The sequence below is a fragment of the Ptychodera flava genome, chromosome 1, assembly GCF_041260155.1.
Source record: "Ptychodera flava strain L36383 chromosome 1, AS_Pfla_20210202, whole genome shotgun sequence".
In the NCBI taxonomy this organism is placed as follows: Eukaryota; Metazoa; Hemichordata; class Enteropneusta; family Ptychoderidae; genus Ptychodera; species Ptychodera flava.
In genome coordinates, this window is record NC_091928.1 from 42,878,396 (window position 1) to 42,903,411 (window position 25,016).

A 25,016-nucleotide genomic window follows, 5' to 3' on the forward strand; every position below is an offset into this window, starting at 1 on the left:
AACCTTACATCCCAATACCCAATGTACATCGGTCAATCCCATGCATCAAAAACAACTGGGTATGGTAGTGACGAAGGTCTGGCCAGGACTTAAGAAACTATTGGAACAGGATCTTCCATTACAGTGAAATACATCACCTCACTTCTCTTCCCCTATTTGTAATGTCGATTACCAGGATAATTTTAGAGCGAAGATGACTTTGTCTGATATCAGGAAGTATAATATCAATATCAGTGCAAATGTTTACTTCATCTTGCAATAGTACTGTACCATAACAAAACATCAAGTTTACATGGTGTTTTAAGTCAGAAAAGTATCTACAATCACACTCGGGCTGAGTGAGTGCTGGTGGTCTGAGTTCCAAGATAACCGTGGATCAATGAAAATCACCTTTTCTGGAGGTCCTTGAAGCCCAGTTATTGCCCATGGGAATATATGATAAAACTGTATCCAGGCCTACCAAACTTGGCTGGAAGACTACCAAAACATACCTTGATACGTTTACTGGTTGCAAGACCACCAAGTACTGATGTCATCTGTTTACCTAAAACAGCATAGAGTTCTTTGTCCAGATGAATTGTATTTAAAAAATTCAAAATTACATTGACAATAGGCAAATCATTTTCTTTCAAAATCAAGAATAACAATCAGCTATCACTGTGAAAATGTTGGTACTTGGAAATAAATGACAGACTTTACCTACATTAAAAATTTAAAATTGCAGCTATCCTGGTCTTAATTAAGTTTGAAAATTTTTTTTAACTTGACAAAAACATGATTGTGAAAAGTTCATTTATTCTGCAAGTTTTAAAATGAGTCTATACAGTCAGAATACCAGCATAGTAATGGAAAAATACAAGCTTGATTATCTGTTCCTGAGGTGCATTCCATACTAAAAGGCACATTTTTTTCATTTCTAAAGTACGCACAGCAAATGTTCATTGACAGAACCAATTCCATATTTAAGGTAGTTTGGCCTCAAAAGTGGAATACTTAAACTTTTGCATAAACTTTCCTTAAGGAATCTTTAAACCATTCTCTTTCAAAATCATGAATCAAAATCGGAGGTCAACAAGCAAAGTTTGGTACTAGAGAAAGAAATAACCCAAGATTTACCAATATTTAAAATTCAAAATGGCCGCCATCCCTGTGTTAACTCTATGGAGAAAAATAAAATTTCCTAATTTCGAAAAACTAAGCCGGTGAAAGGTTTTCTTACTCCACGAGCTTTAAAATGAACCCCCTTCAAGTGGAAGATCAGGAAAGAATTGTAAAAGTTTGAGAGTCCAAATATCTGTCCCGAGGCGCATTCTACCTTAAATGACTAATGTAAGTATCATCACATATAAAATACATTCATTCGTACTAGGAAGAAATACAAAACAAAATTAAACACTTGGCTAATCATTACATTAAAATTACAAATCAGTTAATCTTTGTATTTAATACAGATTATCATGAATAAAAATTATTCAAAGAATGTAAGTAAAAATTTCACAGCTGCAATTTCATTGTACTGTTGGAAAAATCATTATGCAAATCTGATGTAGAAACTATACTACCGGTATACAGCAAACACTGCCAAATTTACAAATTTTCACACGATTTTATACATCACCCATTTACAAGTCTCCTGTTAAAAATCTATCAACATCTAAAAATAGAAGAAAAAGTGGTCAATTTTATTGTAATTTAAAATATAAGTATTTGTTGCATTGCGTTATGAGCATTGTATTCAATAGCACAGAATGATAAAAAGGTTCAGAAATTTGTGAAGCAAGTGCCACTGAGACAATATTTGAAATACTCATTTCTGAAAGTAAAACTGCTTGCAAATATCTGTCAGCTGCAATTTCATTTCTGTTAGAAAATTTACAAAAACACTTGAGTTTTTGGTGAGCTATTATTTTGTTATGCATAATCAAGTTGTCATGGAACAAGCTTTAACTCATGATGAACGTATCTGCTCAGCAAAAAAAAACAAAAAACAAAAAAATCCATCTATCTTCTATGTACATTTATCAATTTTTGGGATCAGACTACCTGTAATCTGTCTATTAGGTCTTACTGTTCCATTGCTAATGCTTACACCTGAGTTGTAGTGGTAAGTATGGAACAACTCTATCGCTTGGATCATTGAAATTACTTGAGGTTGTTTTAATCCAATGTTCAGTCTTTCTTATTCAAAATCAAAATAGGTTTATAAGATTTTCCCTGAATTGCATAGTTGGACCATTTACATAGAAGTAAACATCTTATATTTTTGTTGGAAATGGCAACCTTGTGTAGTGAATCAAGTTTAATATACGTCTTTATCATATGACTCAAATCAGTACCATGATTGGTTCTTCAATTAGTATTTCTTGATCATGTGACTTGCATCCACAGTTCTGATTGGTTCTTCATCACTTGACATTGAAGATATGAACAGCACCGGACAGCCTTGCTCCCTGATTGCTGTGGACTGCAGACACTATTAAATTGTTTCCCTGCCAAACAACAAAGACACATTCTGATGAATGAAAATACCGCAATTATATAATGTTGCTCAAATTTGATCAGCATTGGTACATACCAAAGATCAACAATAAGTGTTAGTTCTATCTGTTCAGTGCAGGAAAATTATAGGTTGATGTTATGACAATTTCTGCACAGTACAACCAGAAAAACACAAGAAATATTTAAACCAGAAAATTAAGAATGACAAAGTAAATAAGGTCTGAAACTTTAGGTACTGAAGGTCAACTTTAGCAACATGCATAGCAGAGAATCTTTCAACCATGGATGTACACAAAATAGACGTCCATGGTTTCAGCAGATCTGTTAATATGTCACAGTTCATAAACAATGACAGGAAATGACCATTAGCTGTTTCAGTTACTGCTACCACTCCCAAACATAATAGGTACCCTGCATACAAATAGGTTAAAGGTCAAAATCCTCTTATTCAGATGTGTGGGCTGATTCAGTTCACTGCCACCACTCCTGCACATTTGCAGGATTTCCCTTTTTTACCTCATTTGCACATTTTTGACACTGACGTGTTCATTTGAACAAATTCACATCTCAACCCTACATGTACCTGTGCACCAAATACTGAGACGGTAGCTTTGTCGGTATGGGAGCCTTTGTGTGTGACGGACATACATTCGCACATACATACCACAATATACAGACATACAGACGCCACCGACTCATCATATAAGCTCTTTTTGGTATTCATATATAAAACCAAATAAGAGCTAAAAACCTCCACCAGGACTTATTGATTTGACTGTAATGGCAAAGGGTTCAACCCTTTTATAACAATGGTTTGACCCACTTCAATTGTTTTCTATGGAAAAGTTGGACTGTTACACAGAGAAATGGGGTGAAAAAGTTAGATTAGGGAAGGTGCATACAACAAAATCATTGTAAGTATAATCAAACTCAGATTTTAAGAGCCTGTTACGTCTTATGATCTGAGTTTGATCATAGTTACAATGATTTTGTTCATTGAAAATTCAAGTTTGTTTATTCAGCTTTTGATAAGATATAAAACGGTGTTTGCTCAGAAGTCTTCAAATCGTAGTGCATATTATTACCACATAAACAAAATAATGTTGTATGCTCTTTCCTGGAATCTAACCACTGTTTTAAGTTTTAACACTGTTTGAAAATTTCAAACCATTTGTTTCTAGGTATACACACGTATTACCATAGACCCTTGAGAAAACTTCTTGAGGGTCTACGATATAACCTAAGGAAGGAAAGAAAAAAACACACTTACTTTAGAGTACCTGAGGACTGCAATGTCACTGCCAAATCTGCTGCCAGCCTGAAAGAGAAAATTGTTATAACAAAATAAATATACATGTACATGTGATAATAATTTATATGTACAAACTCTACACGGTAGACTTTAAATTTAGCATTTTTTATGACACTGTAGATTTCTACTGGTTAAACCTTTTCACCAGTATGGTTTAGCCCAAATCCATTATTGTCAATGGTGAGTGCGGACCTGTCTACAGGGAATTTGGGGTGAACATGTTATTCTTTTTATTAATCTTATTAAAACTGGATGTACATATGGTAACCTTCGCTTGTTACTTTCTGTTCTCGTCAGCCGATAGTCACCTCACTACATCTGACTGAGTACCATAGAAGATTTTGCTCAAATCTCATGCACTGGCCTGAACAGCCGACCAATTGGAAAGAGGTTTACAATCACACTGTCCATTTTCATATTAAACTATAAAGCTACTGATAAGCAATTAAACTGCTAACACGAATTAGTTTCAACTACCGGTACAGACTGTTTGGTAAAGTAAACAAAGGTTAAAAACCTGAGATCGCACAAGATTGGCTTTCATTTGGCTGATGCATAGTCAAAATTAACCAACAGAAATGCTATCCCACATCACACTCACACCCAAATCTTGTTAGAAACAACCTGATTGGGTCTGCAAAGTGTGAGAATTGCAGTGAGATGACTATCAGCTAATGAGAACAGCAATGTACATGCAATGCTGCAAGTCAGTGGGCCGGAGGAAGTGTATGACGTGTTGTTGGACAGAAAGTCCTTTGTCATTTGAATAAATAGGGAATGCATGCAAATTATGAGATGGGTGAGAATTTAAAGACAAAATGTGTCTAGCTCTACTCTTATCCCTGTACTCACCTCATTTGTACCATATTCTGCAGCAGCCTGTATCATAATGGAAGAAGATGAAATCGAGTCAGACAAGATAGAGTATCCTGCACTATAATTTTATACATTGCATAAAATTATGTCAAACTGCTTATTGGCATCTTGACTCTGCAAGTCTCTGTTTTCAAACATTATAATTTAATTAATTTCAGGTGTTTTAGCTGTTATCACGGTACTGGTCCATGGTGTTTTTTAAACTTATAATTTAAAATTATATAACTACAATATGTTCTAGAACATGTGCAAATGTATATCTGCAAAACTGACTCAAACAGTGTTCTATTTTGACCAAGAAAATTTGACATACATTATACATACTGGTATAGGGTTGATAGCAGGAAAACTACGAAAATACTTATTTACAAAATGAGTAAAGCAATCTTAGAAAGTTCAAAGGTATACTGATGACTGCTTTGATAATACAGTTTACAAATGGATACATGGTACTGTGTGCTTGATGTACAGCAGAACGATCCACTCCAGAAACACAGGTGACCTTCATTTCATACTTGGATATCTTTGAATATTAAAATCAGTGGCAGAAAATATTATAGGCATGTTGTTTGTTAATTCTACTCTTAAAGGGACAAAGTCACCCATTTTTCATGAATTTTGTTTGATACGAGATACTACTTATATTGTTTGACATGTTGAAAGACACTGAATGAATAAGTGACTATGCATATGTTCGAACCCAGTTTTAGACACGATACATGAAACCATCGCGAAAATGAATTAATGGCGAAAATGAATTAATGGTCATGACCATTAATTCATTTTCGCGCTGGTTTCATTTAATTTATCTAAAATCGGGGTCAAATATATGCTGGTCCCCCATTTATTCAGTAACTTTCAACATGTCAAACAATATAAGTAGTATCTCGTATCAAACAAAATTCATGAAAAATGGGCGACTTTGTCCCTTTAAAGCTTTGCAATTGTCAACAAACAAGCTGAAAGCTTTAACATGTGAAAAAGTTTAGAGAGTGACCAAAACATAAAGCGTCTTCATCTGACAGGAATGAAACTAATCTTGTTCGGTGAATTGATATGTCAGGTTGTTTGAGTTAGTATTTGATATTGTCAAGTTCTTCATTTTTCATTAAAATGTTCAATTTCGTATGAATGATGTGATGAACCTCAAATGAGAAAAGATGAAATTTAAACTGCTTTATTCAATTAGCCAAAACTTATTTTGTGGTGTTATTGTCAGTGCGCCCTCTGTGGCCACTTTTTTGCTGAGATGACGCTCTTTTCGAGCTAGGACCTTGTCAGTGGATAACAATGCATCACCTTTAATGCTGGGCATGGCATTACAGTCTCATATGAACCACACTTGTTTGTGACATCACCACGAGGTAATGACGAACCACCTTTAAACATATAAACACGGCCTTCTTCACCTGGTGAAAGACAATGAAAGTTATAAAATCAGTCTTTGGATATACTCAGAATGTTTCAAGGGTGCAATTTTTCTGGGAGTGTTTTAGGAAAATAGATTTTACCTGTATCATTCATGTAGAATCAATTTAGGCAATATTTAGAATATTGCTGGTATCTAAAATGCCTCTGTCAATGATACAAAACATGATAGATTTGTTTGTGTTGAGCTAGTAATACATACTTTATTGTGTTAAGAAGCAATAATATAACTTAATGAACAGCAATACTCAACTAGCTCTCTCTCAAAGCCCATCATAAACAGTACGATGTAACTAGCTATAATGCCCTTTTGTCTTTGACAAGCTAGCACTTTCATGGTTATGTTAATAGAAGTACAGTGTACATGTAAAACTACTGTATGCACAGTTTTCTGTTGACTGTGTATGAGCTTGGCATATTTGCACGCCAACTGCCTATTTAAGCTGAATGCGCCCTCCTGTGGTGAACATGTCAAGTTCAGTGAAGTCAAGCGCAGAGAAACAGCATCATTGCGACACAGTGCCACTCCACAACACTCTTGGGGTAGATTAGCTTAAAGCAAAGACTATGAGCACAGCGAATGAGGGTCTATACGGTAGTTACATGGTATTTCACTGAGGATCATTTCAAATTTCCATTATCAACAAATAAAACAGACAGAAAATAAAAAAAACAAGTCATCGTTGATGACACAGTCCCCACTTGTTCATGGGTACTTTGATTACAGGTCCTCAGAGAGGATAGAGTCCTCTTCATTAGGTCTGTGATAAAAATACTTTTGAATAAATTTGCTTGATACATGTGTGAGTTGTAGTTCAGGACATGGAAAAATCGTAATAAAATGGCCACACGGTGGCCATATTGGATCGTATCACAAAACAAATATATGTGCATATGTATGACATAGGTCAATGTCCTTGTAGCAAATTTGATTAAAATTGGTTGAGATATGCCTGAGTTATGGCTTGTACATGAAAAAATCATAACAAAATGCCGCACAGCAGCCATATTGGATCGTATCACAAAACAAATTAATGTGCATATGTATGACATTGGTGAATCTCCTTGTACCAACTTTGAATAAATTCACTTGATACATGTCTGAGTTATGGTTCTGGACATGAAAAAATGTGATAAAATGGCCACACGGCGGCCATATTGGATCGTATCACAAACAAATCAATGTGCATGTCATGACATAGGTCAATATCCTTGTACCAAGTTTGAATAAAATCGGTTGAGTTATGCCTGAGTTATGGCTCTGTACATGAAAAAATATTATGGATCCATATCCTTATCCATATTGGATCTTATCACAAAACAAATTGATGTGCATATCTATGGCATTGGTCAATGTCCTTGTACCAACTTTGAATAAAATCGGTTGAGACATGTCTGAGTTATGGCTCTGTACATGAAAAAATCGTGATAAAATGGCCGCCTGGCGGCCATATTGGATCGTATCACAAAAAAAAATTGACGTGCATATCTATGACATTGGTCAATGTCCTTGTACCAACTTTGAATAAAATCAGTTGAAACATGCCTGAGTTATGGCTCTGTACATGAAAAAATCGTAATAAAATGGCCGCCTGGCAGCCATATTGGATCGCATCACAAAACAAATCAACGTGCATCTGTATGATATATGAAGTAATCCTTGTACCAAGTTTGAATGAAATCGCTCCAGGCATCTCTGAGATATCTGCGTGAACGGACGGACGGACGCACGCACGCACGCACGGACGCACGGACGGACATGACCAAACCTATAAGTCCCCCCGGACGGTGTCCGTGGGGACCAACAAAGTATGCTACCGTGGTGGACAACTCTAAATTTACAATAATGATGAAATAATATGGTGGTGAAATTTCTTCAAATGGTTGTGTAAGAGGTGACCAATGGCTGGGTCAGAAAATTATTATAAGCAAATTTGATTAAAATTGGTTGAGATATGCCTGAGTTATGGCTTGTACATGAAAAAATCATAACAAAATGGCCGCACAGCAGCCATATTGGATCATATCACAAAACAAATTAATGTGCATATGTATGACATTGGTGAATCTCCTTGTACCAACTTTGAATAAATTCACTTGATACATGTCTGAGTTATGGTTCTGGACATGAAAAAATGTGATAAAATGGCCACACGGCGGCCATATTGGATCGTATCACATAACAAATCAATGTGCATGTACATGACATAGGTCAATATCCTTGTACCAAGTTTGAATAAAATCGGTTGAGTTATGCCTGAGTTATGGCTCTGTACATGAAAAAATCGTGATAAAATGGCCGCCTGGCGGCCATATTGGATCGTATCACAAAAAAAATTGACGTGCATATCTATGACATTGGTCAATGTCCTTGTACCAACTTTGAATAAAATCAGTTGAAACATGCCTGAGTTATGGCTCTGTACATGAAAAAATCGTAATAAAATGGCCGCCTGGCAGCCATATTGGATCGCATCACAAAACAAATCAACGTGCATCTGTATGACATATGAAGTAATCCTTGTACCAAGTTTGAATGAAATTGCTCCAGGCATCTCTGAGATATCTGCGTGAACGGACGGACGGACGGACGGACGGACGGACGGACGCACGGACGCACGCACGGACGCACGCACGCACGGACATGACCAAACCTATAAGTCCCCCCGGACGGTGTCCGTGGGGACCAACACAAAGTATGTTACCGTGGTGGACAACTCTAAATTTACAATAATGATGAAATAATATGGTGGTGAAATTTCTTCAAATGGTTGTGTAGAGGTGACCAATGGCTGGGTCAGAAAATTATCAACCAACGACCTACCGCCATACAATTCCTCCGTCAGATCATCAATGCGAAATGGAGCACCCACAATTATGTCATCTGCAATAATAAAAATTCACAGAATGTGTCAACATTCATGAAACAAAAAATTCAATTTAATTAGATGGTTTTACTTGGCCAGATCCTGATAAACGTGAGCTGGACATACAGTGGTTTGCATTCAACTGTTGGCAATATGAGAAGTAGGTGTAATTATTATCTAGGCAATTCAACTCCTAAATGTAGGGAATATGTCTACTTCCTATATTGCCAACAGTTCAACCCAAACCACTGTATTTTCATTTAAAAAATACATTTGAGATATTTATTACAGTTTTCACATCAAACATGAATGACAAGAAATAATTTGGTGAGGATTATGAAGGTAGTCCAGAAGGAATAATCAAGTTCAAGATTCTGCAATATTAAATGCAAAACAGTATCGTCAAAATACAATGGAATGACAAGTAGAAATTAAGTTATTCAGTCTCACACAAATTCAACAAATAAATGTTTCGTTCTAACTTTTGATAAGCCGAATATAATACTTGTACAAAGATGCCTGTATTCATATCTAGCCAGAGACTAGAAAAATTGACCAGATTTTCATAGTTTTGGATATAATTTCCATCAAACATTTTCTACTCCATGAAATGGAAGATACAACCTTAGATTTCCTCCCATTTTCTTGCTGCTTATGAGATATAATTCGCCACCTTTTTGAAATATTTTGGAACACCCTGACTTTGTCACACAGTGCTGTGTTCAGGCAGTATCAAAGGAATCAGTACAGTCGACTTCAACACAAAAAAAGAACCACTTGACAGAACAATTTTCAAGCAAACTTTAATACAACCTCTCACCTATGTCATCACCAGTTACGTCTTGTAGGAATATCTTCCCTCCAAATCTGGCATAACTTCTGTCTCCACTAAACGATGCGACTGGCGTCGGTGTCTTGGCAAGTGATGACACATTGTAGAGGTACAGCCTTCCAGCCTGGTTGAAGGTGACTGAAATGTCTTCAACTAATTTACCAGGTACATCTGATTGAAAGGAAAAGTAGAATGTTCTTTTGTCTATTTCTTTGTCTATAGAAACAGACCCGTTGTGACAATTCATGGTTTTGAAGGAGTTAAATTGACATATAGTACAGATATAGATTTAAAAAAACATTTATGGGCCTGAAAGAGCTACATGTAGCTTTAAATTGAAGTCCTTATTTCTTGTGGTTTTCCTGTCGACCAACATGACCAAAACAAGGGATACATGGCCTATTCAGACATTCAAAACTGGTCAACTTCTTGCACATTGTTGCAGAAATTTGTATCGTGACCTGAATTTCTTTCTTCTCCAACTTTTTCAAACAGAATGAGCAAGTTTCCTTGAGCACTGTATGATTGGAAATTTCAGAAAACAAGAGTTTTACATGTGTAAGTTTTTTGACTGTGTTCCATTATTTACCAAGAGTATCAGCTGTTACAGCCAGCATGTCTTGGTCTCCAGGGTAGGGTCTTCCAGTTGCTGCAGTTGAGCCGAGTTTACCAAATGATTTGACTCCAGTTAGGCTGTGCAGTGGTTTGCTGGGCATTTTTCCTTGGCTGAAATCAAAGACATCCAGCTTCCCAACACTCTGCGTATCATTCTTAGTGTAGCTGCAGTTCTTCCTGAAGATGAAATTCAAGATAACAATTGATTATTTGATTTTGGTTTGATGATTTGATGCGGTATTTACACTGATGCACTCAACATTTAAAGGCATAATGCTATATCAACAACAGATGATTTCATTCCTTGACTTGCAAATTAGATGTACTTGTAATTCCAGGGTAGGATGCCTGGCAAGTAGACTTCACCATTAACAACATTTCTGTTACTCTCCTTTATATAGTGTTATCCTCAATATCATGGTTTGAACAATACTAGCATGTAACCAAAAGAACCAAAATTCTTGTACAGTACCTGAAAAGAGTTTCTGTGAGAAACCTGCAATTAGGTCGAGTAAGCCCTCTATATAATCCCTATAGGAAAGTTACAGACAAGCCCTATAGGCCTATGTAGGATTTCCTCTATGAACCCTATAGGATTCCTATATGATTCCAAATGTAGGTTCCCAAATTTGAAGCCAGCAGGATTCCTGTGTGAATCCTTTACATCAACCTTGTCTATCCTATGGGAAAATATTACAAAATACTACATCCCTAGTCTTATAGGAATCAATTCTTTTATCTTATAGGAATCCTAAAGAGTATTTGTGTAGGTGTTGGCTGCCCTACAGACAAAATACAGGCCTATAGGGAAACCTACACAGTCCTACAGGACAATGATGTCCTATACGATGGCCTACATTATTCCTACGGGAATGTTATAGCAGTCCTGCACAGATTTTTGTAAATGTTTTACTTTTAGGGCAGGATCTGCCTGTGGTTTGGATTTGGACATGAGATTTTTATGCCCATTTATGATGTAAAACTAGAATAGACATGCTGACTTACAGAACACATATCCTGTATGTTGGAGAGGAAACCAGTAACCAGACAGCTTTGTGTTTGGCATCGATGGTGACAGTTTCAACACTGACCTCATAACCAAACCAGCTGTAATCCTAAACGAAACACAGATGACAGACATAGTTGATAACAATTATTAAGTGATAGGTTGCTGTCCATTTTTTTCATTATAGCTTGCTAATGTAAATGATATTCATTTTATTGTGTCACTGTTAAGTTTGAAGAAGAATGCATAACTTTGCAAAATTAAGACGCAGATCTCAAGTACCCCTTACTTAAAGGACAAAGACACAAAAACTACCCAACTGCCTTTGCTATAAATGATACAATCATTGTTGAATATCTTTGATCAGCTGAATTTAGTGTCACATTTAGCAAACTCCAAGGGCAGGGAAAGTTTCAAAGTCACTTAGTCCTTTTTGAAAATGATACATGGTGACTTTGAGTTCAGGAATTTGAGTGAATTAATTTTGCTGCAGCTCACACACTCCCATACATTACAATTGATATTCACGAGATTCTGAACAGCAATGAATTTTGAATAGTGTTTTAATTGGTGCTTCTGAAACTCATTTAACAATGTTCTTTCTGAATCCACAGTTTGAAATCTTTAGCAAGTGAGACAGAGACACTAATACTTTGTGTTTGAGGGGGGATATACTATTTGTGCCCTAAATCACTGGTCAAGTAATGTGAAGGGATACCATTGGAGCAACAAAATGAAAGACTCACAGTCAAACAGAGAGAAAGGAAAGATTTGCCTGTGTGGATAAAAACCACATGATAAAATAGGAATAATGCTGACAAATTTTACTGATTCAGTTCATGTCTGTCATTTTACCTGCTGGCCCACGATAGTGTGGTTGGTGTCTTCCACAGATAATGTATTTATACCTATGTGGAAAATGAGAACACAATTTTCCATCAAAAGAAATTTACCAAAAATATCACCAGAAAAGCTTTATATAGTTTCCGAGCTACCAGGTGTGTATCAACAGTATCAGAGTTATATCAACACAAAAACTGCCCTTACAATTTCGTAAATGTTAACTGTTTGTCTCAAATGTCAACATTTTAATATCTTTTGTGTTGTACGGGGGGATGGATGCAAATGACATTGCTACAATTATTCACATTTGCTGCAAAGCATACTGAAGGCATATCTTGTACAAGTCCTGTTAATAGTAGATAGGAACTTTCATAAAAAGGATTAAGTTTGGCTGGTCACAGATGTCATAATGGTTGTCTGGTTTTGCATTGGAATATTCTGCTAGAGTGTTACTTTGCGGCTGGGTTAATCTAGTACAAAGCACAAGTCATAATAAGGAAGATGTCAAATGTCTTCACGAACCTTTCAATGTCTTATTTGCCAGTAGTACATTGACCATGCCCCTCTGACCACCATTCTTAATCCTTGCAAATGGTGATCCAATCACTAGATCATCAAACCCGTCTTGATTGAGATCACCGACAGACAGTGACACACCAAGATTGCAATACTTGATATCCTGCAAAGGGGAGAAAAATCATGCGACTACATATAAACTTATGCATATAAAAAATATATTTTTTCTGTGTCATTTCATCAGCACCTTAATGCTTCCCTGTATCTGCAGCCCTACACCAACAGGCACAGTAACATGAACATTTTTTAGTCCAAGAAATCATGTGAATCTATGTACTTCTGGCTTTAGTAGAGAAAGTCCAAATAGAATGTTCTACTTGATAATATGTTGTATTTGAATAATTAAATTTCTTTCTTACCTTGCATGTTATCGTCAAATCTGGTTTTGTTTTTATCTTTCCAAGTGATCCATAATACACATATACTTCTCCCTGTTTTGAGAAAAATAAACCCGAAATCATATTTTACAAACAAATTCGTCACATTGCTGCACAATTCAAGTTCAATATCTACACACATATATCACTTTTTCAAAAACTTAATACACGTAGAAAGATCCACTTAAAAACAATTCTGATGTTATATTCTACCAGTACTAATGTTACAAAAAGATTGTAGAATACAGGATTTCAGTTACGACAGCAAAGTACAATTATCGTTTTTGTCTGTAATGAAGACACCAAGTGACAATCATGATAACTAACATGAGGTCCATGTAGTTTGGACCCACTAAATCTACATAGCTAATCAATGATGTTGCTATACATCAAAATTGATCTCGGGTTCATACTTCTCTAGAAATCAGTTCCTATACCATTTTCATTTCTGAGAGGATAGTACCTGTAATATCTGTGATTAAAGATGTTTATGATGTTTAAAATTAATATCTAGAATGAGGGACGCTGACAGATTATTGTTTTTTTTCTATTGCGTAGGTTTTTTAGTGAAAATGTGTGTGAAATCAGTTCTATCTTCACTGCTAGTACAATGGATTCACCGGTGACTACAATGCTTTGATACATCTTGGAGTCAAATTTTGAGCAAATCTCCTGAATTTAAGTTTATGAGATTTAAAAGATTGCAGAATGACAGCGGTGTGATTGGTGAATGATTGCATACTAAATCAATTTATCCTGAAAGCAAATTGAATCACTTCTTTGGCACTAACTTACCGTGTAAGTGAGAGTGTCAGAGCCAACAGAGGGTGCACTGACCACTAGGTCATTGAACCCATCAGCATTCAGGTCCACTACTGCTATTGCACTGCCAAATTTACCATTGACCTGTTGATTCCATGGAGAAAATGTATGTGTAGGTGTATGATAAGGCAGGTCTGTGCAAAGAAGTGAACTTGTAAGAATAAAAGAAAGAATACAACATAAAGTAACCACACATCACAATCACAGAATCATCTTCATACTCAATCCATGTGACTATTAAATTACCAATCTGATGACTTGCCTACTCTGGGAAAAGAATATTTCAAAACAGACAAAACCTGAAACAGGCTTTTCCCTCCAAATCCCTTTCTTCATATACCATGAGATTGAACCTGTTGGAAACATATAGGTGTTCCTGGTATCAGTGAAATGGAAGCTGTATATAAGATGTTAGAAATATCCTATCTCTTTACTCTCAGATAATCATATTGATAAAACTTACCATTTACCAAAACTTACCATTGATTATTGACATTAAAATATCACCCTTATCCCCTCCCATTGCCTAGTCCACTGTTCCACCCACGTTATATGATACAGCATGATCATACCAAAGTTCAAATATATTCAGGGAAGTAGGGTACATCTCTGTGTTGTTATATTTCAGTCTGATATTTGCTATCAGTGCAGGATAAGCAATGTGTACATTTGCAATCCTGCTGCATCAGCAATTTTGAAATCTGGAATGGCATGCATTTACTTTTTTTGTATAACCTTACAGCCAGCAAAATTACTTTGAAGAACATCAAAACATCCCAACCTCCTTAACTTAACACATATGAACTTGTGTGAACGATGTCGTGTCATAGCCACTATGGAGATTACCTTCAGTCCATCCAAAATCTTATCAGCCGCGTGATTCAAATTTTTGTTGACCAATGGCAGACCTTTGGCATTTCCATAGACAATGTAAACCCTCCCTTGTTGGTAGTTGTTGCTGGAACTGTGTCCAGGTGCACCGATGATCAGATCAAAGAAATTATCATTGTTGATGTCACCAGTTATCACACTCCTGGACAAGACACAATTGATTCATCATTAATCTAAGTCATCACATATAGTCTCAAACAGCTTAGTCGTCCAGAATAATTTTTTTCACCAGCGAATTTCACCAAAAGTAAAATTCTATAAAAATACCGGTATATCCAAAAGAGAGTACTATATCACAGTATGTATTGCTATTAATTCATGAGGACAAAATGCAAAGCACATGTACATGTACCGGTATACCGGTATACTGGTACCTGATTGACTACACATTGGTTTCATGCCTGCCACAGATGGAATTCAGAAATGAATTTGAGTCATGAGTTTCTTTCAATATCCTGCCAATATCTTGACTGTTCCTCAAAGGATTGAACTCTCACTGATATAAAACAATAACTGGCTTTCCAACAAGATGACGGTTTCTGGCCATAAAATCCTTCATGTATTTGTGAAGGGACTGTGATTGAATGGCTCAATCAGCGTTACTTGAATTTACTGAATGTGTAGGGATTTCATTATCAGGCATGCTTAATATAACCTAATTCTGCATTATGAAGACAGAATAATCATGAGGTTAGGAAAAGAATCATCATATTTCTTTAGATGGGCTTACCACTATGGTTCAAAGTTGGCTTGTTCAATCATATTTCATCTGCACTGATGAGAAATGAGACATTAAGTCACACAAATGTGACAAGATATTTTAAACTCACCATCCAAGGTGTGCTGTTTCTGAATTGACAGTATATGTTGCATTTGGTTTGATAAGGTGATCTGCCTTTAATTTCTTCATCTTCATACTCTTCTTGGCTTCAAAGGTCAAATTATACATTCTTTCCTGTTTGAATTAATAAATGGATGTCTACTATAAATATCTGAACTAAATGACCTTACCCTACCCATCTCAATTCTTCTTAATCTTTTGCCATTTCACCCCTATTTGCCAATAAGTTAGTCCAACCTCATAAATGAAACAATAGGTTGAGACCACTGATTGCCATTGATAGGGATCCATACAACATACAATGTCCATTCGCTCAGTTTTACTGTTCAATGTTAGCATATACTGGTATGGTAAGGCTGGGTATGTTTATGGATAAGAACTTAATCTACATGCAGTTGACAATATTCGAGCTCTAAATATGTAATATTTTTGAGTGAGAAGTACGTACCTGGACATGTTTGGATGCACTAAGGTACACACCCCTAGGTGTGCTCTTAACGATGACATCATCCAAGGTAAGACCCCCTAGCTTCAGCTTTGGAGGTGCAGGGTTTCTTCCTGGATATCTCTGTGGTTCTGTCAGGTCATGGGATGTTCTATTACAAGTGATGTACAGTGGATTGTGGGGGACGTCACAGTCTCTGAGAGAGAGAGAGAGAGAGAGAGAGAGAGAGAGAGAGAGAGAGAGAGAGAGAGAGATCTAAACGTAATTTCTGAAACAACCAGAACTTTTGCATTGCAAGTTGGATTCTAAAGTTTCACGCCTCAATTTACAGGTATCTTGCCTCTTCCATAGAAAATATTGTCACTTTAAGTTCAAAGATTATTGGTGCACCACAGAGGAGCATTTTGTCATTTTACAAGCAACAGTGTCTGAGGAAAGCACGTTCCATTATAAATTCATCAGAGCATATTTTAAATTCAGAATTCCAACTGCTTCCTTCGGGAAGACGTTTTAAGTGTCCAGTTTGCAAGACAACCGGCTCAAGAATTCCTTTATTCCTACCGCTGTGCGGTTTTTAAATGATGTATCTTAACGGTCGTTGTGTGTTGTCACTATTTTTTAGTTTTAGTCTTGTTTTGTTGTTTATTGTGATATTTTGTGTGTTGTCCGCCAATCTGAATTGCCCTTAAGGGATGAATAAAGTTGATTGATTGATGATTGATTGATGATTGATCTATTGACGTGTGAGTTGTCTAAATAAATCTATAAGGAGTGTTTTCCCTGTACATGGTGCTTTGTACTGCACTGTCTCTGATTAAAATTTTAAATGTTAAAATCCTAAAAGAGATCAAGGTCAATTCTTCAGTCTGTACTTTCCTTTCCACATATGTGCAGTATTACACATGTAGACTTTGAGAACGCTGACATTTGGTTATTTCATTGTAATGATTAGAGTTCTCATGATCACTTCTCTCTTTTAATGTTCATGTATCCTTGCCAAACAAGCGTGTACCACAACACTCACTGCATGCCATGTTCCACCATGTAGATGGTATCGTGCCAGATATTCTGTGACCAGACCGCCATGTCATCCACGCCTCCCAGAAAGAAACTCTGGTACTGCTCCATCATAAATGGTGACTTGCCTGAATACATTGGATAGACCTAAAGAACCAGCAGTGTAGGAATGGTATAAATCTCACACCCTATTGACTGATAGTCTGAATCAGCATAGCCACAACCACAAAGAGTTGGGGCTCCTTTCGAGCCGTTTTTATCAGAAAACACGATTGGAACTAATTTGGGAGAATAGGATATCGTGGTAATTTTGGTATAATCAGCAAATTCAAGCTCATCTACTTTTCTTTTTTTCAATACACTTGTTTTTATGGGTACATTTGTAATATTGCAACTTTCAGCTATATGGCACCTAACACTTTTGATAAATTTGAACGATTAACAGATCCTATTCTCTCAAATTAGTTTCAACCATGTAAGAATGACATTAAACTGATATAAAAGGGCTCATACGTTCCCAGTAACTTATATTTCAAAAAGTTTCACGGATTATTTTGAGGTGCAAAATGATTTCCAGGTATAGTTTTATAATATACTATTGTGATATATCATTTTACACAGCATTTTGATGACATCATTACTTCATCATATCATAATAGCCCAACAAACGCAGGGGTGGCCCACCCTTCAAGATCCCCTTGTGGAAAACCCTGTTATCATACATGTTGAAAGTATGTGGATGTGTATTAAATTTTTCACTAGTTTTTCTATTATGAAAGTCAGTTTTTCACTAGCATTAACGGTGATGTATTTGCCCTCTAATTTCAGAAAAAAAAACACTCACCTTTGACATGACCAGCTTTTCTCCTAGTCTGAAAGACAAGGAAAACAAAGTGATTAGTTTAGCAAAGTGACGTGATAAATTGAAGACAACAGAGGAATTATTTAAGTGATGTCATGGTGAGGGAGAAGTACGCTATAAGAAGTGAAAAACCTTCAGAGAAATCATGAGGATACTGATAAAGAAATAACATTGAGAAGACAAAACTCCTATTTTCATAAATTATAGTGATCAGTTTGAAAATGGTTGGACCTCCTGGAAATACAGTACATAGCTGATGGCACAAACAATGACAACACAACTCGTCAGTGTAAGCCAAAGTCAGAGTGAGTTTTCAATTTTCTGCTTCTAACTCATTTCAAAAGCTCAATAAACCTCATCTTTATATCTTTTATTGTACATTACTGACTGGGATTACATTTCATTGCATTAAAAGACCAGCAGCTTAACTTTTGATGATTTTTTCCACAAATGTTTTTTGTGTACCGGTGTGTCATTTGCAAGTTCTTGCTCCACTCCCAAAAAAATGTTGAAACACAAACTACATTGTTTGCATCTATACCATCAGAATGCACTGTTACTGTTTACATTTGAATGGTAGGTAGTCCAGACAACAGTTCACTTGTCCGCAATATCAATGACGTTTACACATGTACAGACTGAGTTGACAAGCTGAATACTGTGTACCTCAACATGCTTTTGGGAGTAGAACAAGAAACAGTTATTGACATTGGGAAAGAAAATCATATAAAGTCGTCAAAGATTACAGGCCCTCTTAATGTATAAGGCAATACTCCTATTTACCAATGAAGAAATATTCATCTCACATTCAGCTCTGTATATGTCAATGAATATGGTACTTGTACAGTGTACATTACTTCTGTTGGCTGTTCACGCTATAATCGTGAAAGATACGTGTATTTTATGGAAAGGATGTATAGATGTGAGCCTCACGAAGACAGCAATAGATGGATACAGGCATGCTGTACATATATCTCACCTTGCCAGGAACATGAATGCTGAACACTCAATCAATATGGCCGGGGTTATAATCTTCTTCCCGTAAAATTCCTCATAAATTTCTATGAGGTCTTTAACAGGTAGGTACCTGAAGAAAACAGAATATCTTTAAATTTGAAAGAGCAGACAAATCATGCACAATACAATCGTTCTGAAGAAGGAAGAACAGGATTCACACCAAAGAGATAATATTAATACTTACCACTCACTGAGTGAATGTATGTAATCCATTTGGAATTCAAACATGGCAGCTACATCACCACCTAAATGAATGGATGATAAAACAGTTCTGACAGTGAAAATAAATGAATTTGTCTCTACTATAACATTAACAATGATGGTTTCAGTATTCCAGTACCTCATCACCACAAAGATGTAACCAAAGTGAAATTGTGTGCATAGCGGTGTACAGCCTGGAAGTTTCCACCTTGAAAGTTGCAAATCAGTATTATAGACGGCCAGTAGCTGTAACTTAATAATTTTCTCACTATATATCTTTTTAATGTCAATTGCAAGTTCTTGTTGTACTTAAGCATGTTGAAACACCAACTATTTAGCTTGTCAACACAGCATCTAAGCATGTAAAATGCACTGTTATTGTTTACATTTGAATTCTATTCTGCACCAGAATTCACTTATCAACAATAACAATACCATCTTCATGTACTACATGTCCAGGCTGAGTTGACAAGCTGAACACGGTGTACCTCGCAACATGCCTTGGGAAGTACACCAAGAAACTATACTTGACATACAAAATAACAATAGTGACAAAAAAATCAACAGTTGCAGCTACTGGCCCTATAATCCTTTCACCCCCACTGCCCTCTCTAGAGGTCCAACTTAACAATAGAAAACAATTGGATTGGTTCAAACCACGGAGGTAAAGGGTTCAACACATGTAGACTCAGTACCATTATGTACAGGTATAAGGGAGAAGCTAGACTATACATACCTGGGTCTCCTACATCGTGTGCATCTTCAAAAACTCCAAAAAAATTGACCTGTGAAAATAATCCAGATACCAACAAATCACTTTCAATTACGAGCTCACTACCACCAATTTCTGCATACATTTGATAGTACAACATCCTCTGTGAGGGTAGTATGCTATACTGAAACATTAACTTTAAATACTGGAAGCACTTTTGGGAGAAGGTGCAACATGCTCCGAAGTTTGCTGGAATAATATCAACATATTTGACAAGCTTTAAAATTATTCCACCAACGTCAAAACTCACTCATAACAAGAACTCATCAATACATTTATTCTCAAATAAAGATATTAAACAGATCCTTGCTTAGTGAGAATGAAGTATTTCAAGCTTACCTTCCCCATAGTAACAAGAAATCCTTCAGGTATACCCAGGCTGTGCCAGGATATATCAGCAACATCATGGGAGACAAAACCTAACAAAAACACCACTAATTTTTCTGTGTCCTGGAAGATCAAAAGTGTGAAGGCAAATAAGTGGCATGACATGGGATAAATCGCCGTACCTGTTATGGAAGACTGGTGTGTATATTAGATGAATGGTAGCTAGGTGGAAGACGCATCTTTGAGGAATGCCAAGAATAGGAGGGGTCCTGAGAACAGATAGGCAGACATGTAGACAGACATAGAAGCCAACAAGATGGAGAAAGTAAGATACAGAGTTCACTGTATTAGGTAAAAGTGACAGACTACAGCTGCCATTACACTGAAAAATTAGTATCGCATAAAAGACAGAAAGACAGTTGTCAGTTTGAAAAAAACAAATGATTTCCGATAGACAGCAGTAAAATGTGCACCAAGACATGGTGAAAACACTACAATACGTGTAATATGTAAAATAGGTAATGCGTATATTGTAATTTATGAATCTTCGCTGGTGACTTTATCTATCCTTTGATGATTGAATGTAACTGTATTGATGTACTCTTTGCATTGAGAGATTTGACTAACCTCATCCCATGGTTTAGGATATTTGTTTCTGATGTGATTCACGGTTGCATTGATAAACTCTGACCAATGTGTGTCCTCCGAGACATCATGGTATTTACCTGACAGAAACAAGACCATAATACAATGTTCAACACACCAACTTGACAAGTATCCAGCAACAGAATAAGGGCTGAGGAAGGTGTACTGTTATTATCAATGTTTGGGGTAATTAACATTTGTTTTGTACAAAATCTCAATGAAATCAGTTGAGGCAGAATTCCTATGATGATATGGCTGTGGAAAACAACAATTTATGAAAATCGGCAGATATTGCATGGTATCACAAAATGAACACCGATACACAGACTACATTGCAACAACACTTTTGCTGTTAATCAGCTGTTTTTTAAACATATCTATTCTGATAACAATGACATATGAGCAAAAGACGGTCGATCATTTTATTAGGTGATATTGAATTCCATTATTAAATAAACAGACTCACATATACATAAACATGGTGCATGTGCCATAATGTAATTGTAAATTATTGAAATCCAATTACACAAGTTTGTCTATATAGCTGTTCTGGACATTTAACAATATACCGGGTACATGAAAATGGCTGCCAGTCGTTGCAACCATATTTGATCATATCACAAAACAATTCAACATGCCTAAGTACAAACCTCAATATTGTATTCTATTCATAACCATACTGTTAAGTGCAGCCTACCTTGTTCACAGATGTTATCATAGAATGTATCTGGGTAAGGATTGCCTGCTTTGAATGCATCTTGATGTTTGTTGATCAACTGAAATATAACGATGAGAATAATACATCTTCTAGCAGTATAGTCTTTAAGATCTGAAGTACAGTGATATATTGCAGTACCGGTACATGAAGTACTGTACAATATGGGTATGATGTACATGTATTATAAAATAAAGTACAGGTTGTTTTCAGTAGATCTGCTTTATATAGGGCTACAATGTAAGTGGACAATGGCCTTCAGCATCTTTTTTCACTTCATGTGTGCTCTATAAATTGCAAAAGAAGCTGTCTTTATCTTTTGACAATTTTTTCACTTTCTGTGTTTTTAATATCAACTACCGTTTCTTCTCTTTAACAAAGCCTATTGAGATACGTGTGGAGCTTGTCAAATATCAACTCAGCCTGTACAAGTGTATGCTACATTTTTATGGTTGACAAGTGAATTCTGGTCCAGGCTAGAATTCAGATGTAAACAGTTAGTAGAACATTTATATGTATAGATTCTGTATAGACAGGTTTTTAATAATTGATTTTTTATTTTAACATGCTTTGAGAAGCTAAGCAAGAAATCGCAAATGAAATGCAAAACAAAAATCACGAAAACTTTATCAAAAGTTTCAAGCTACTGGCCAGATTAATGTTGTCAAAGTGACACTTGGCATTCCACATGTTTACCAGTATGTTGTGTGTCACAGGCTTTTAAACTTGATTTTGGAGGAGAACAAGAACCTGCAATTTACAGACAGAACAAAGCTACTACAGAAAAAAAACATCAGTTTTAACAAGCTCAGAGAGATTACAGATCAAAATTACCTGGCGATAGTCTGTATTCCCTGATTTGTGTTGAAAAAATTCAGCTGCTCTGTGTCCTGGAAATGAAATTTAAGGAATTTTAATGAGAGAATGAGCTACTGTTGATGAAAAAACTTATTTTAATACCATGCATATTGTGTGCTGGTTTTGGAAGTGGGTTTATAAAATGTAATATGGCTATATTTTACAAAATGAAAATAAACAGTACATAAGAGAATTATGTATAAAAATGTAATTGTGCATTTGTCCCTCTTCTTCATATCACATATGGCACTAGCCTGTATGTTTTTGAATAATATTTTATAATGTGCATGAAATATTTACAAAGTAAAGTATTCCTGAAATAAAATGCAATGTTGGTCATTTTATTTGTGAAGAAACCACAAACAAACAATCTGCATTTACTATGACCTGGAAGTTCAAATCATTAATGTTGATGCTGAAAAGGGTGGGAAAATAAGTTTAAAATTTCATTTGAGTTGTAAACTTAGGCTGTCACAGATTACTAGAAAGCTGTCAACACTGAGTATTATAAACCCATCTTTCATTGTTCATTTGTCTTGATTTTGCAGGTGAAAATACCTTTTTGCATATATATAAATATATATATATATATATATATATATATATATATATATATATATATATATATATGAACCCATAGTTAATCAGTGGGCGGTGGGCAGCTGAGCTCTACAATCTTTCGTGGTTTAAGTACACGCCCCCCCCCCCCCCCCCCCCCCACGCCACCAGCGTGTACCTTGTACCCATCGAGGAAATTTTAATCATGCAGATACCAAAAGATCTTTTGGTGCCTCCATGTTATTAACGCCATGCTTGTACCATCCTTTTATGCTTGTAGTTGTAGCTGACCACAAGCGACTGTGGGTAGCTCGATGTTCACAATATGTGACGATGTTCGTGACTTTGCCACATATGATACATGTACCATGTAGATAAGCCACATAGTCCCTCAACAAAATTAATTCTCCAGAGACTGAGCCCGTCTTGACCACATTGGCAACAATCAACATCCATCTATTGCGCCGTAACAGCGTCAAGGCTACAATATCACAATTTCGCCTACGTCCATGATCATTCCTTGACAGACAAAACAGCCACTGACGTGTTTAGGTTAATATTCAGGTCACGGTTACGCCAGCTGTGACCCGAACTTCCCAAGTTCAGGGATACTATCAGAAATGCACGTTTTTCTTCACCTGTGTGTACGCAAACATCCTACACGTAATACGTTATGGTACCTCCATGGTTCAATGTTCATTTAGTTATTTTATTATGCAAAGTAGCAAACTACGCACGCAGTTAAATCACGCAGTATCTGGCCCAATAATTACATATTGTTAATAATGCTGGACATGACACTGAACGCAGATCAAACCTACCGATTTCAGTATGTGTGATTCCGCCGCAACAATGACATCCTGTTATTAAACTGCAGAGAACAACAACTGTAATAAGGTAAAGATTCATTTTCGTGCGACCAGTTGTTGTTTGCCCCCGTCATTTACCTGTCTCTTGTTATAACTGTGCACGCACTCCGCACGGTGCCAGACAACATAGCTACCGCCGTTTGCCTTACTTGACCCTTTTGTGACCGAGGTGTGACCAACCATGTGACGTAAAGGGCCACCTAGGTTAGCCAATATGAGAGGACAGGGTCGTCGAACAACTTCAATGGCCGTAGAAAATGTCAAATTCAGTCACAAACCCATAAGAATTCCTGCCATACGATTAAATATTACAAGAGACGTAGTTTTTTTTTTTGCATGCTTCGCGACCACGAGAGTTGCACATAGCAGATAGCAGATGAGTTAGGGGGTGGTGCAACAACTTTGGGGAAGTGTTAAACGATGCTGAAGTTATTTTCGTATTCGTTTTCGTATTCGTTTTCGTATTCGTATTCGTATTCGTATTGGAGTCACTGACAGAAATTGTTATTTTTAGTCCAGGTTTCAGGTATGAAACGTGCAATATACGATATTTACTGAGGTTTAAATATTGTGATAATTTGATTCGTAATTTCATCTGCCAAATTTGGTTAAATTTACATAAATTTGCATTTGTAGATTTTAAAGAATTTTGTTCACTTCATTTTATTTGAAAAAAAATACTTAAAATCGGTTGGGATCTGGTAAGGCAGCATCTTCGCTTGCCAATGTCTCTTGACCGGGCAGCTGGATGCACCCCGAAATCAGGTGGTCAGTGCCAAGTAATGGGACTCGTGAGAGCGGATGCAAAGGAGCTGCCCTGGACTGTACCATTGTTTTGCGGGGAGGGCAGATTTTTGTGAGGCGCTGCAAAACGGGTGACTGTTGAAAGCTATGATGAACGGGGGACTTGTCTAGGACAACCATCTGAATAAAAAAATGTGAAAA

At 36.4% G+C, this 25,016-nt stretch overlaps 1 protein-coding gene across 1 annotated transcript; it reads right to left on the bottom strand.

Moving 5' to 3' along the window:
• Positions 1-560: 560 nt before the first annotated feature.
• On the bottom strand, positions 561-24,265 carry LOC139138120 (phosphatidylinositol-glycan-specific phospholipase D-like). Its single transcript, XM_070706345.1, has 25 exons — positions 24,024-24,265; positions 22,621-22,676; positions 21,769-21,847; positions 21,054-21,151; positions 20,439-20,549; positions 20,064-20,112; positions 19,311-19,371; positions 19,089-19,196; positions 18,092-18,119; positions 17,255-17,394; positions 16,234-16,426; positions 15,775-15,899; positions 14,900-15,086; positions 14,027-14,137; positions 13,214-13,285; positions 12,801-12,957; positions 12,291-12,343; positions 11,435-11,544; positions 10,404-10,606; positions 9,803-9,985; positions 8,940-8,999; positions 5,987-6,096; positions 4,664-4,690; positions 3,770-3,817; positions 561-2,489 (listed from the first exon to the last, which is right to left on the bottom strand). The coding sequence occupies exons 1-25, from the start codon at positions 24,109-24,111 to the stop codon at positions 2,406-2,408; spliced, it is 2,541 nt and encodes an 846-aa protein (XP_070562446.1). The 5' UTR covers positions 24,112-24,265; the 3' UTR covers positions 561-2,405.
• Between the last annotated feature and the right edge of the window lie 751 nt (positions 24,266-25,016).